This window comes from Leucopleurus acutus (genome assembly GCF_964270905.1).
Source record: "Leucopleurus acutus genome assembly, chromosome: 1".
In the NCBI taxonomy this organism is placed as follows: Eukaryota; Metazoa; Chordata; class Mammalia; order Artiodactyla; family Delphinidae; genus Leucopleurus; species Leucopleurus acutus.
The window spans coordinates 37,997,679-38,009,999 of NC_139142.1; the positions used below are offsets into that span (position 1 = coordinate 37,997,679).

At 35.0% G+C, this 12,321-nt stretch overlaps 1 protein-coding gene across 1 annotated transcript in view; it reads left to right on the forward strand.

Moving 5' to 3' along the window:
• KCNH5 (potassium voltage-gated channel subfamily H member 5) overlaps positions 1–12,321 on the forward strand; it is a gene marked incomplete at both ends in the record, with an annotated part of 335,605 nt that overhangs the window by 23,242 nt on the left and 300,042 nt on the right. The window contains one exon of the mRNA XM_082840811.1: positions 4,425–4,548. Coding sequence (XP_082696937.1) covers positions 4,425–4,548 — 124 coding nt within the window. The remainder of the gene's footprint in view (positions 1–4,424; positions 4,549–12,321) is intronic.

The following is a 12,321-nucleotide window of genomic DNA, read 5'->3' on the forward strand; positions in this document are numbered from 1 at the left end:
TTTTCATTAAAAGATATTAAGCTATTTAAATTTTCCATTTCTTTTTGTGCCTGTTTTTTATAAGTTTTTTATTTTCAGAAATTTAATTCATTTCATCACAGTTATAATTCATTGGCAAAATATTGTTTGCTGTACCTTTATTACCATTTGCTATGTGTACTATATCCAGTGATGTCTGCTCTTTCATTCTTGATGATGGTAACTTGTGTTTTTTTGAAGTTCACTCTTCTTTGAATGTTTTCTATTTCACTGATCTACATTCTGACCTTTATTTACTTCCTTCTATTTAATTTGTATTTAATAGCTATTATTTTTCTAGTTTCTTCATAAAAGAGTTTAGATTATTGATTTTAAACTTTTCATTAAAAAATAAAACTTTAAAATGAGAAATTTCTCTCTAAGCACTGCTTTAAATGTATACAACAAACTTATTATCATCCAGTTTAAAATATCTTCTATATTTCTGTTGATTTCTTCTTTGACCCAGTGGTTTAGAAATGAATTGGGTAACATCCAAATACTGTAGATTTTTCTAGATAATTAAAAAAAATGATTTCTGATTTAATTACTTTGAAGTCAGAAAATATACTTTATGTAATTTCAATATTTTGAAATTTATTGACAATTTTTGTGGCTCAAAGTCAGTTACATCTCGGTGGAATTTCCACACGCACTGGAAAAGATTGTGTATTCTGTAGTGTAGTGTGGGGTGTCCTGTAAATGTCAGTTAGTTTGAGTTAGTTGATAGTGTTGGTGTTGTTCAAATATTCTATATCCTCAATCAGTTCTTCATCTGGTTGTTCTGCTAGTTAAGGCAGAAGGTTAATATCTCCCTTTATTATTGTGAAATTGTCTATCCTAGTTATGTCATTTTTTTTCTTCATGCATTTTGAAGCTCTTTCATTACTTTCATATGCATTTGGGAGTGCTGTATCTTATTAATGAATTGACTCCATTATTATTATTAAATGCCCCTCCTTATTTCTATTACCCCTTGTCTTCAGCTACTTTATTTTGTATTATCATGGGCAGACTTACTTTCTTTTTTTTTTTTTTTTTTTTTGGTGGTACGCGGGCCTCTCACCGTTGTGGCTTCTCCCGTTGCGGAGCATAGGCTCCGGACGCGCAGGCTCAGTGGCCGTGGCTCACGGGCCCAGCCGTTCCGCAGCATGTGGGATCTTCCCGGACAGGGGCACGAACCCGTGTCCCCTGCATCAGCAGGTGGGCTCTCAACCACTGCGCCACCAGGGAAGCCTCCCAGACTTACTTTCTTATGCTCAGTGTTTGAGTAGTGTATTTTCCCCCACACTTTCAATTTTCAAATTAAAAAAAATTTTAAGTCGTTATTGAACTTGTTACAATATTGCTTCTGTTTTATGTTTTGTTTTATTTGGCCCCAAGGCATGTGGGATTTTAGCTCCCTGACCAGGGATTGAACCCACACCCCCTGTATTGGAAGGTGAAGTCTTATCCACTGGACCACCAGGGAAGTCCGTATCTATCTTTTTATACTTTAAATGGCTCTCTTAAAATACTAGACTATCAGTTTCTATTCTGTTTTTAAAAATCCAGTCTGAAAATTTCTGTCTTATAATTAGTGTGTTTATTCTATTTACATTTAATGTAATGCTTGATATAGTTGGATTTAGGGCTACCATCCTGGGGTTTATTTTCTATTTGTCCTATCTGTTGTTTGTTTTTCCCTTCTTGACTTTTTTTGTGGAGGTTATTGTTATTATTATTGTTACTATTATTATTTTTTCAGCTAAAATACCTATTACATTTGTTTTATTGTGATTCTGCTGGCAATGGTTTCTCCCAGTTTTTGTTTCTGAGCATGTCTTTATTTGACCTTCAATTTTGAAGGATATCTTTGCTCTCTATAAAAATCTAGGTTGATAAACATGTTTCTCTCAGTATTTTAAAGATGTCATTCCATTGATTTCTGGCCTCCTTTGTTTTTCATTCTTTGTGTGCTGTATTTATTACACCTCCCCCAAATATAACACATATAAATAATGTATCTTTTTTTTGATGTTTAAAATTTTTTTTCCCTTATTTTTCATTAGCAATTTTACTGTCATCTTCTTACTGTTGCTTTCTTTGGTTTATCTTGCTTGAGGTTTACTGAGCTAAGATCTCTGTGTTGCTATTTTTCATGCTATTTGAAAAATTTTAGTCATCCTTTATCTAAGTAACATTTGTGTCCTATTCTGTTTTTTTTCCCCAGACTCAGCTACATATATTTTAGACTGCTTGTTATTGTCCCAGGACATCTTTTCCGTTATTTTCTCTTTTTGCTTCAGTTTGCAGTAATTTGCATTGATATGTTTTTAAACTGTCCTTTCTTTTTTAGTGTCCAATATATTGTTAAATCTATTCAGTTTTTTATTTCAGAGATTGTATTGTTTATTTCTGTGTTCCCATCTCAACCTCTCTATTGCCCATTTTTTCTCTTGATTATTGTTACAGTTTCCTGTTTCTTTGCATGCCTAATAATTTTTAATTGTATACGGACATTGTATTGATACAATGTAGAGATTTTGGACTTCATTATTTTCCTCTGAAGAGGATTTCATTTTATTTTAGCAGGTGGTTAAATTACTGGTGCATCACCTTAATTATGACTTTAGCTTTTTTTTTTTTTTTTTTTTAGTATGAGTCTATTTTCTACAGTTTTGATCTTAGACTCAGGTCATAACCATTTATCCTGAGACTTGATTTTTATTCCTGAAGTAAGGCCTTCTGTGGAATTAATGGAAAGCTCAAGGTATTTACCAAGCTTCTCTAACTTGATAGGACTCGAACTCCAAAATTTGTCCTATAGCTTTGGGAAGCTGATGAAGTTTCTGCCTACCTCTTTAGCCTTCTAGTCATTGCAAGACAAGATGGGTTCCTTATAGTCTCATCCTGTGCATGCAGTTTAGGTCACAGAGGAGGATTTGAGGTAGATTTATATACAGGTTTATGGCTCCATATGTTAAAGGAACTCCACCTTAACTTCAAGCTGCTTTGGCGGTCCCAAATTATGATCTTTGACTTTTTAGCCCCATAAGACTTTTCTGTTTGAACTCTATCACCCACAAACTTTACAAACGGAGACGTGCTCTCAGGGGAATGGACAGTTAAATGAATATCTCACCTAATGTGTCTTCCTTTTTTCAAGGGTTTCTTTTCTGGTTTCTATCCACTTTTGATTGTCTTTTAGTGCCTTGAAACAGATTTTTTTCCCATGTGTTGGCCCATGCTTCTTGATTTGGCATCTGTTCTGGTAAACTGTACTTGGTTACATATTTGTTTTTCTTCATATGTAAGTTGTTTGAGAGTAAAGGGCATGGTTTATTGATCTTTATTTTATCCCATTGTCTGATCCAGAGTAGTGCCTTTTACTTAGCAGCTACTTAGTCAGTGAATTGCATTGTTATTTATATGAAGAGCAAGTAAGTCAGAATTTAAACTTCAAGTCATCTACTCATAAGTTAATTTCTCTTCAGTACACCACTCAATATGAGTTCAAAGAAGATTTTTTAGGTAGATATTTTGAAGTATAGTACTCCCTAAAAAATCTTCTTGTAAAATATTGATATTTATTTTAAAAATAATTTTATGTTTTATATTTTAATATTGTTTTAATTTTGACGTTAACATATTTATCATTTGACCTACAAAACTGCTAAAGTTACTGCCTAAAACTGTTGGATTTTCAATCAAGGTATATGCCAAAAGATATTATTTTTTGTATCAATTTTTATACCTAAAGCAAAACCACTTCTCCATGCAAAACAGACCAGAGATGTTTCTTTTATTTAGAATAATGGTAGTTTCCAAATTCTGTGTAGCATGTGGTTGAAAATAATGTCTTTGAATAATTTTATTTTAAAAAGGGACTTTATTTAAAAATTTGATTTTAAATTAGACTTCTCTAGATCAAACTGATGGACAATGAATTTGTCCCATCATGTCAAAATTACATTAATACAGTTTTTGGAGGAGTCATCCAAACTTGTCTCTGTTAAGCTCTGTTAAGCTTAATATTCTCAGTTTGTAGAGAAGTGACTGTAGCCCTTAGTCTTAATAAATTAAACTGTTTTTAGCTGTGATTATTATAGTCATTAACATTTATTTAATATTAACCATGCTTTGTTTTCATAGTGTACTGTTTACTTGAATGCAAAGAGTATTGTAAACTGGCTTCTTTTCAATGGAGTTTTTAGTTTATATGCAAATCTTGTACTCATTGCAGATCTCAGTTGCTGATCATGCTAAAGTAATAATGCCAGTTTCAAGGATACGTTTTATTATTTGTACCATAACAAACCATAGTTATATTTGTTTATTTTTATGAATATGTCTTTTTAATTACTTGAAAGGAGTACATTGTTAAATGAAGCTAAAAAACTTCCCTTTTCTTCTTTCTCCTTTAGAATCGAGTTTCTTACTGGGAAATGCCCAGATTGTGGATTGGCCTGTAGTTTATAGTAATGACGGTTTTTGCAAACTCTCTGGGTATCATCGAGCTGACGTCATGCAGAAAAGTAGCACTTGCAGGTAGGTTAAGAGAACAGCTCAGGAATGTTTTCTAAAGTTTAACTAAATGTTGAATGTGGTTAAAAGACTTAAACTTACTTAGATTCACTGTGATTTGGTCTTGCACCCAGTTCTTGGTACAGAGCTCCCAAAACTCTTGGAATTTCTTGTTATATGTTAATGAGGTGACTTTTGGAAAGCCCTTAGATAACCTAAAGATGGGGTTGGCTGCCAGAGGAACCAACCATGTAATTAATACCATGCCCTCTCCTCAGTCTCCTGGAGAGGGGCTGGAGGTTGAATCAATACCAATGGCAATGATTTAATCAGTTATGACTGTGTAATGAAGCCTCCATAAAAACTCAGAGGACAGGTTCTGAGGCCTTCCAGTTTGGGCAACATGTGGAAGTGCCGAGAGTGGCATGTCTGGTGAGGGCATGGAAGCCCCATACCTTGTCCTGTGCATCTCTTCCATCTGCCTGCTTCTGAGTTATATCCTTTTATGATAAACCAGTAATCTGGTAAGCAAAATGTTTCTCTGAGCTCTGTGAGTCTCTCTAGCAAATTATTCAAACCAAAGGAAGAGGTCATGGGAACCTCTCATATATAGCTGTTTGTCAAAAGTACACATAACAACCTCTGCTTGTAACTGGTGCTGAAGTTTAAGGAGGGTGCCATGGGAACCTCCAGTCTGTATTAGGTGGGTCAGAAACACAGGCAACGACCTAGGCTTGTGACTGATTCCTGAAGTCTGGTGGAGGGTAGTCTTGTAGGACTGAACCCTCAATGTTTAACCTGTGGAATCTGATGCTATCTGCAGGTAGGTAGTGTCAGAATTGAGTTAAATCATAGGACACCCAGCTGGTGTCCCTAGAATTGCTTGTTGTTGGTATAGGGAAACTCTCCACCACCACCCCCACACCCAGATTGGAATTGATACCAGAACCTATTGATTCACATGAAAACTATAGGGTAAAAATTATATTAGAATGTTAAGGAGACTAAACTGTCAATAGAAATACATAGTTTAAGAGCCAGTGGTGAGAACTTTTGCAAAGAGAAATATTTTTGCATAGCTGTGAATTTATTAATTCATTCAATAAATATTTTTTGATCACCCTCTATGGGCCGCAAACTACTCTAGGTGCCAAGTGATCAAAGGAACATCCTATATCAGAGGACCATTGATGTCATCAGCACTTCTTGAGTTGCTGAAACTGTATTGAACAAAGTAGAGGCAACAACCCCCAACCAAGTAGGACATGGTTTTTGAACATTAAAAAAAAAATCAAAATGAAGTTTTTTCATACTGTGTAAATCACACGCACTTTGTTATGTTGGTACATTGTACCACTGCTATTTTGTTTGACTTATGTAAAACAGAATCTGGCATTTATATTATTTATAACAATTCTTTTAAAATATTCCATATCTGTGAGCTTAAAGAGAGTATTACCAAAAAAGATCATAAAAGAGAAAAGGAAACTCTATATAAGGAACCAATTTAGAACCGAAAACTTTTCACAATATTTCGGTAATGCCAGATGGGATGTTTTTTCCTTGAGTTAATTTTTCTTTAAAGCTCACACTTAACTAAGTACCAAAATCATGTTATTTTAGAACTGCAAGGGGTCAATTATTTTCTACTCCATATTCGTTATTTTTCAGAGGAAAAACTGAGTTAGAGTTAGGTTAAGGGATTTGCCCAGGGAAACAGTGATTTATTTATCTTTTTTTCTACCCCTTTATGCTGCGGAACATTATATGCATATACAAATATATATTCTACATCTTCATGGAGGGTAGGGATTTCATATGGAGTCTAAACCTGACTGTACATGGGAATCACTTAGAGAGGTTTTGCAAAACACAGATTCTCAGACCTCATCTTAAACCTATTGAATCAGAATCACCTCAGGTGGGTAGGTGGGGGCAGGAATCAGTCCTTTTAACCAGCAGCTCTGATGATCCTGATGCTTAGCCAGCACTGAGAAATTATCTGTTCAAACATCCTCTTTCTTCGCTTGTCCTCTCCCAGCAGTCCTCGTTTTCTCTCTACTAAAGTCATTCTCGTATTCAGCCTTCACTTCCGGCCTGAAATTGGTAGGTAGGAATGATGAAAAACTGTGGCCCCTCGTTGAGAAACTCTCTTTGGTAGCACGGCTGTCTCTTGTGCCTTTTTACCTGCTGGGTGGATATTAGCTCTTGGCCTAGCACTGTCACTGAGGTGTGTGTTCTGAATTCTGGGAGGCCAAGGTTTGTATTGAGCATTTCTGCTCCCTTATGTCTCGGCAGGGTTTAGGTTAGGAAAAGGTTAGTTTTATGGTAGACCTAACCTGTGGAACAGGTTCTATAGAGAATTCCAGGAAATGTAGATGCTCCCGTACCTATTTCCTGACCTCCCACCATCATGATGCCGGGCTTGTTTCAAGTTGCCCTCTTCTACCTGAAGGTGCTCATAACTTTTCCTCCTTTGACTCCCTGTAGTTCATCATTTGGCACCGTCATATGGCCTTAAACTAGTTTTTCTTATCCCTGGGGTTTTCATCGCTATTGCTTTCGTTGTCATTTTTGAGATGTATTGCTCTTCATATCTGGATATATTGTAAAGTCATGCTCACATCTCTTCTTGCTTCCCATGTATCTGCCCCTATACCCCAGCCTGTTTTCTTTGGCACGTGCAATTTTTCCTATAAAAAGTTCATTAAAAAATGCTGGCATGTTGTAACACAGAGAATGTATATTCTCTCCCCTTAAAGTATTGCTTTCCCTCCTACCACCAGTGCCAGATTATACATGCCTTGAAGGTAAGGATTCCATCTTGTTCACTTTTGTATGCACTAAAGGACACAGCTCAGTGTTCTGTGTCAGTATTGTTGAATTGGTTGGCTTGTTTTGCAATAAACCCTAACCTAGGTCTCACAGACTTCTGTATAACATGCTTTTATTTATTGTATTTTATCCCAAGTGTTATGGTATTTGAGGTGGGTAAGAAAGCAGAGAGCTTTGGATTATGTTACACTTTTTCACTGTGGGAAGAAGTATGCAAATCTCCCCCCAATTCTTCTTCACTTTTGTTAGAGATAGTATTTTCAAAATACCAGTATTCGTTTATTTTTTTTAACATCTTTAGTGGAGTATAATTGCTTTACAATGTTGTGTTAGTTTCTGCTTTATAACAAAATGAATCAGCTATATGTATACATATATCCCCATATCCCCTCCCTCTTGAGTCTCCCTCCCACCCTCCCTATCCCACCCCTCTAGATGGTCACAAAGCACAGAGCTGATCTTGCTGGGCTATGCGGCTGCTTCCCACTAGCTACCTATTTTACATTTGGTAGTGTATATATGTCAATGCTACTCTCTCACTTCCTCGCAGCTTACCCTTCCCCCTCCCCATGTCAAGTCCATTCTCTACGAATACCAATATTCTTTAAAAATATTTTATTGAGGCATAGTTAATTTATAAGATTATATTAATTTCAGGTGTATAACAGTGATTCAAAATTTTTATAAATTATACTCCATTTAAAGTTATTGTAAAATATTGGCTATATTTCTTGTGCTGTACAGTATGTCCTTGTAGCTTATTTATAAATCGTAGTTTGTACCTCTTAATCCCCTACCCTTTTCTTACCCCTCCCCTCTTCCCTCTCCCCACTGGTAATCACTAGTTAAACATAACAGTATTCTTAACACAAACAATTATTACTTGATTGCACAAAATGCCCATCGTGTTCTGCTAATCTAAAACTTGCAAGCAATTGAATGCTCTCGCAGAGCAATGAAGACTAGCATCTGATATATGAGCAAGTGTTTGAATCCTATCAGGTTTTCTTAAGGCATAATTTATTTTAACGCACGCCCCTTTCAAACTTCTACATTCCGTTTAAAAATTAAACTACACCCATTTTACTTTCATTGAAGCACTTTTTAGAAGAATGAAGACCTGGAAATAATAAAAATGTCTGGTAGTATATTTATTAAAAAATGTTATGGCAAAGCCCTAACTTCTTACATCATATGTTGGAAGAATAATGACACTGAAAGAAGCTAACAACGTATTACTAAGTAAAAAAATCAACCAACCAGCCAAATGAACAAAAAAGATTTCAAAACAATATCTGCATCATGATTCCAATTTTGTTTACATATAGTTGTTTTCCATTTCCTGTATAAATCTATAAAAGCCTTTGAATATGATACACAAGGAAACAGGGAGGAAAGAAACTTTTATACACATTTAGAAATACAGTGTTAAAGCTAATGTTATACAGTTTTGGAATCACTGAATTCTAGTTGAATATGGACATAAATAATTTGATACTGAGGGTAGCCTTATAACAAATCAAGGAATTTTACTGCTTTTAATAATAACAAGTTTTAGACAAACATAACAGAATAAGAAGCTACAAATCAGTGAGTATCACTTTGTGAGGAAAAAATATGAATACTTTATGTGCTGAAAAAGTCATCTTTATATACAACTTGCACTAGATGGATTAAAATTGATAGGATTAAAGTGGTAACTGCATAAAGATTACATGTCCTATTTTTAAAATATTCAAATGTGAGTTGTTTTATGGAAAATGACAAATATTAATTTGTAATTTTACAATATCAAGAGGCTAAGATTATTTATACATTATATATTATTATATATTATTTATACATTTGTATATTTATTCTGTTTTCTTATCTTTTTCCTTCTTTGTCTTTCCCAGTCCTTTTCCCATTAGACCAGGTGCATAGAATCAAATTAAACATACTCCTCAGTTTGTCCCAATATTATCATTTGGATCTCTCTGGGCACAGTCTATTTATTTTATTTTAATTTCATTTTATTTGTTTTATTTTGTTTCAACTTCTTTTCTTTTATTTCTTTTCCCCTTCATTCCATTCCCCTTCGTCTTCCATAGCTATTCATTTTAGTGTGTTCATTGTATGTCTTTCTAATCCATCTTCCGTGTGTTTAATAAATACGTGTATTCTTGAAATGATGTTGCTTTGTGTGTGTTTTTAAGGCCTACATAATTCATACTGTGCAGTAAGATATACAGTTTCTTACTCTTTTCACTCACCATTATGTTTTTGATATTTTTTAATGTTGCTATATCATAATCTATTTCATCATGTCTGACTGTTTTATAGTGTTCCAGTGTCCTCACAACCTTCATTTTCTTTATCCACTTTACTAGTCTTGAACTCTAACTTCTGACACTTTGCTACTCCAACAAGTTGGAGGTAAACATCCTCATACACATCTTCTTGTGTTCCCATGGGAGAAGTTGTCTGTCTCTATGCCCAGAAATAGAATTGCTGGATAGTAGAATGTATGCAGAAATTGTAAATTAACTGCTGTCAGATTGCTGTCCAGAATGGCCCTCTGTTTCTACTCTCAGCAGCCATGATGGAGGGTTTTCCTATATCCTTGCACTTTATAATAGTAGCTAAATTTCTATTAAAATAAAAATCTGATGTGTGCCATGTACTGTCTCATTTTTATTTTAGCTAAAATTTCAAAAAATATTTTAATGAAATTTCTGGATTCCTAGGAAGTTCAGATGTTCATTTTATTGTCCAATAATTTCATTTCCAAGCTTTTGGACTGTTGCTGTTTACTGAAGGACACAAAATGTATTGCGTGTTTGAAGGAAATTGTATGTAGGTTTTGGGGGGATGGCATTTAAAAACATCTGATCTTATCTCAGGACCCTTAGAAAGCCCTGACATTCGAGACATACAGTCATAGGTCAGGTAGAAACCACTTTAGCATTTTACCCTTGATTAGCCTGAACCTTTTAAAAACCTGTTCTACTTCTTTTAAAATTTACTTTTCATTTATTTATTTTTGTTTTTTAAGATAAAGGGGTGAGAAGAGGAATCAGATAGGTAGGGAAGATTGGAGTAGATAGATGCTTTCAAATACATTTTTTTTTTTGGAAGGCCCATTAATAATTCTTAACCAAACTATCAAATTAGACAATGAGGCAGAGATATTAAGAGCCACTTTATTGGATGTATTTTCACAGGTAGTTTTATTAACGCAGGGTTACCTCAGTCAACAAGAGAACATTACACATGATGGATGTCAGTCAGTCTGGTTCCATTTGGCCGAGAGCTCTGCTTCACAATGAGTGAAAGTGTGGAAACATTCAGTGTTGACTGAACGTTTGTGTGCTTATTAGTCCAGGAACATTGTTGACCATTAGCAGATAAAGATTGGCAGCACTCATGATTAGATTATATATTTTTTCAGTTTGTAAGATTCCTTTCTCCTTTGGAAGTCTGTCAAATTATAGCCATACTTACTGTCAGGTGTTATAATGAGGCTGGTTTGTGAGATTTTGATGGCAAAACAAGGGATCCAAAAATAAGTAAATCTTGCTATAAACCAAACCACTTAGTCCTAGAAATTTCCTAGGGTAAGATATACAGGAAAGATATACTGCCAAATGCTCAGGCAAGCTGGATATGGCCCAAGCCAGGCCTCAGGAAATCTCCCTTACTCCCAAGATCAAGTCTTCCCACAAGTTAGTTGTGTGGCAAGGTAAGTGGCCAGATTATCCAGCAGCAGGCCCTGGGTGAATTTATGCCTCAATGTCATGGGTTCACAAAGAAAGAAGACACACAAAATGATGTGTGTATCCCTTTAAGACACAGGGACCCTGCCCATTAGCAGGCTTGGCCCAACCCTTGCCCTAGAATTGTAGAGGAGCAAAGGAGTAGGGTTGGGCTGGAGGGGCTTCTAACCCCACCCATAAGAAGCATTCCAGTAATAAGTCATTGTACAGCACATTATAATTTGCAACTTCATGTGCATTATCCTTTTAATCCCCACCCTCTGAGTTATAGTAACATTACCATCATTTTACTGATGAGGCAACTAAGAGTCAGAGAAGTTATACGACTTGGCCATGAGCCTTACAGATTGTAAGTGGTCCTCTAAGTGCAGTGGTCCTCTGTTATATTGTGGCTGCTCCATATCATAGCAGGGATAGATTGCTTCTGTGCATCTAATTTTATTTTCCTTCCAATAAGATAACAGTGAAGTTGTAAAAGTCATTTATTATTACTGAAGGGGAGCTTGGCTATCTAAGAGAGTAATTTGAAGTTCTGTAATTTTTTAGTATTCCCATTATATATTCCTGGAGGATATTCAATAAGAGACATAAAAAGTATTTAAGATTATTATATAGATACATAGTTTCTAAAGTGTGATGATTATCGTTTCTAAATCTTGGTTTCCTTCACATTCCATTAACCATTCAAAGACTGCATTGAGCTTCAGCCATCTGCAGTCAGGCTGCAGGAAACCTCGGTAAAGAAATTCAACATTTACACATAAAAAGTGCCGAGCAAGTAAGCAAATGTGCCATACACGTAAAATATGCAGAAGCATTGATTTAGTCATTTTGGTTTGGACAGCTTCGGGTGGAAACACTTTCAAAGTTTGAATTAATCTCCAGAACACTTGCTTTGGAAGATTGGATAATACATTTCAGACATTCTTTCAGGTCATTTTGAAATATCTTTTGTTATGTAACTGCTGCATTTTACCACTTCAAGTATGTGTTCTGTCTCTGGAAATACGTAGTTTTAAAACTTAAAATAAAAATATGAGTGAAACTGCGTAAGAAATAAAACCTATTTTTGAAAAATTATTCAGAGTATAATAAGCTGGGATTTTTTTCTTAAAATGATCCTATTTTCTTAGGACAGTCTATTTTAGCATTGGGAGGGCTAAAGAATGGGTTATAGAATTTTCAGAGTTTATTTGAGAAATTGCTT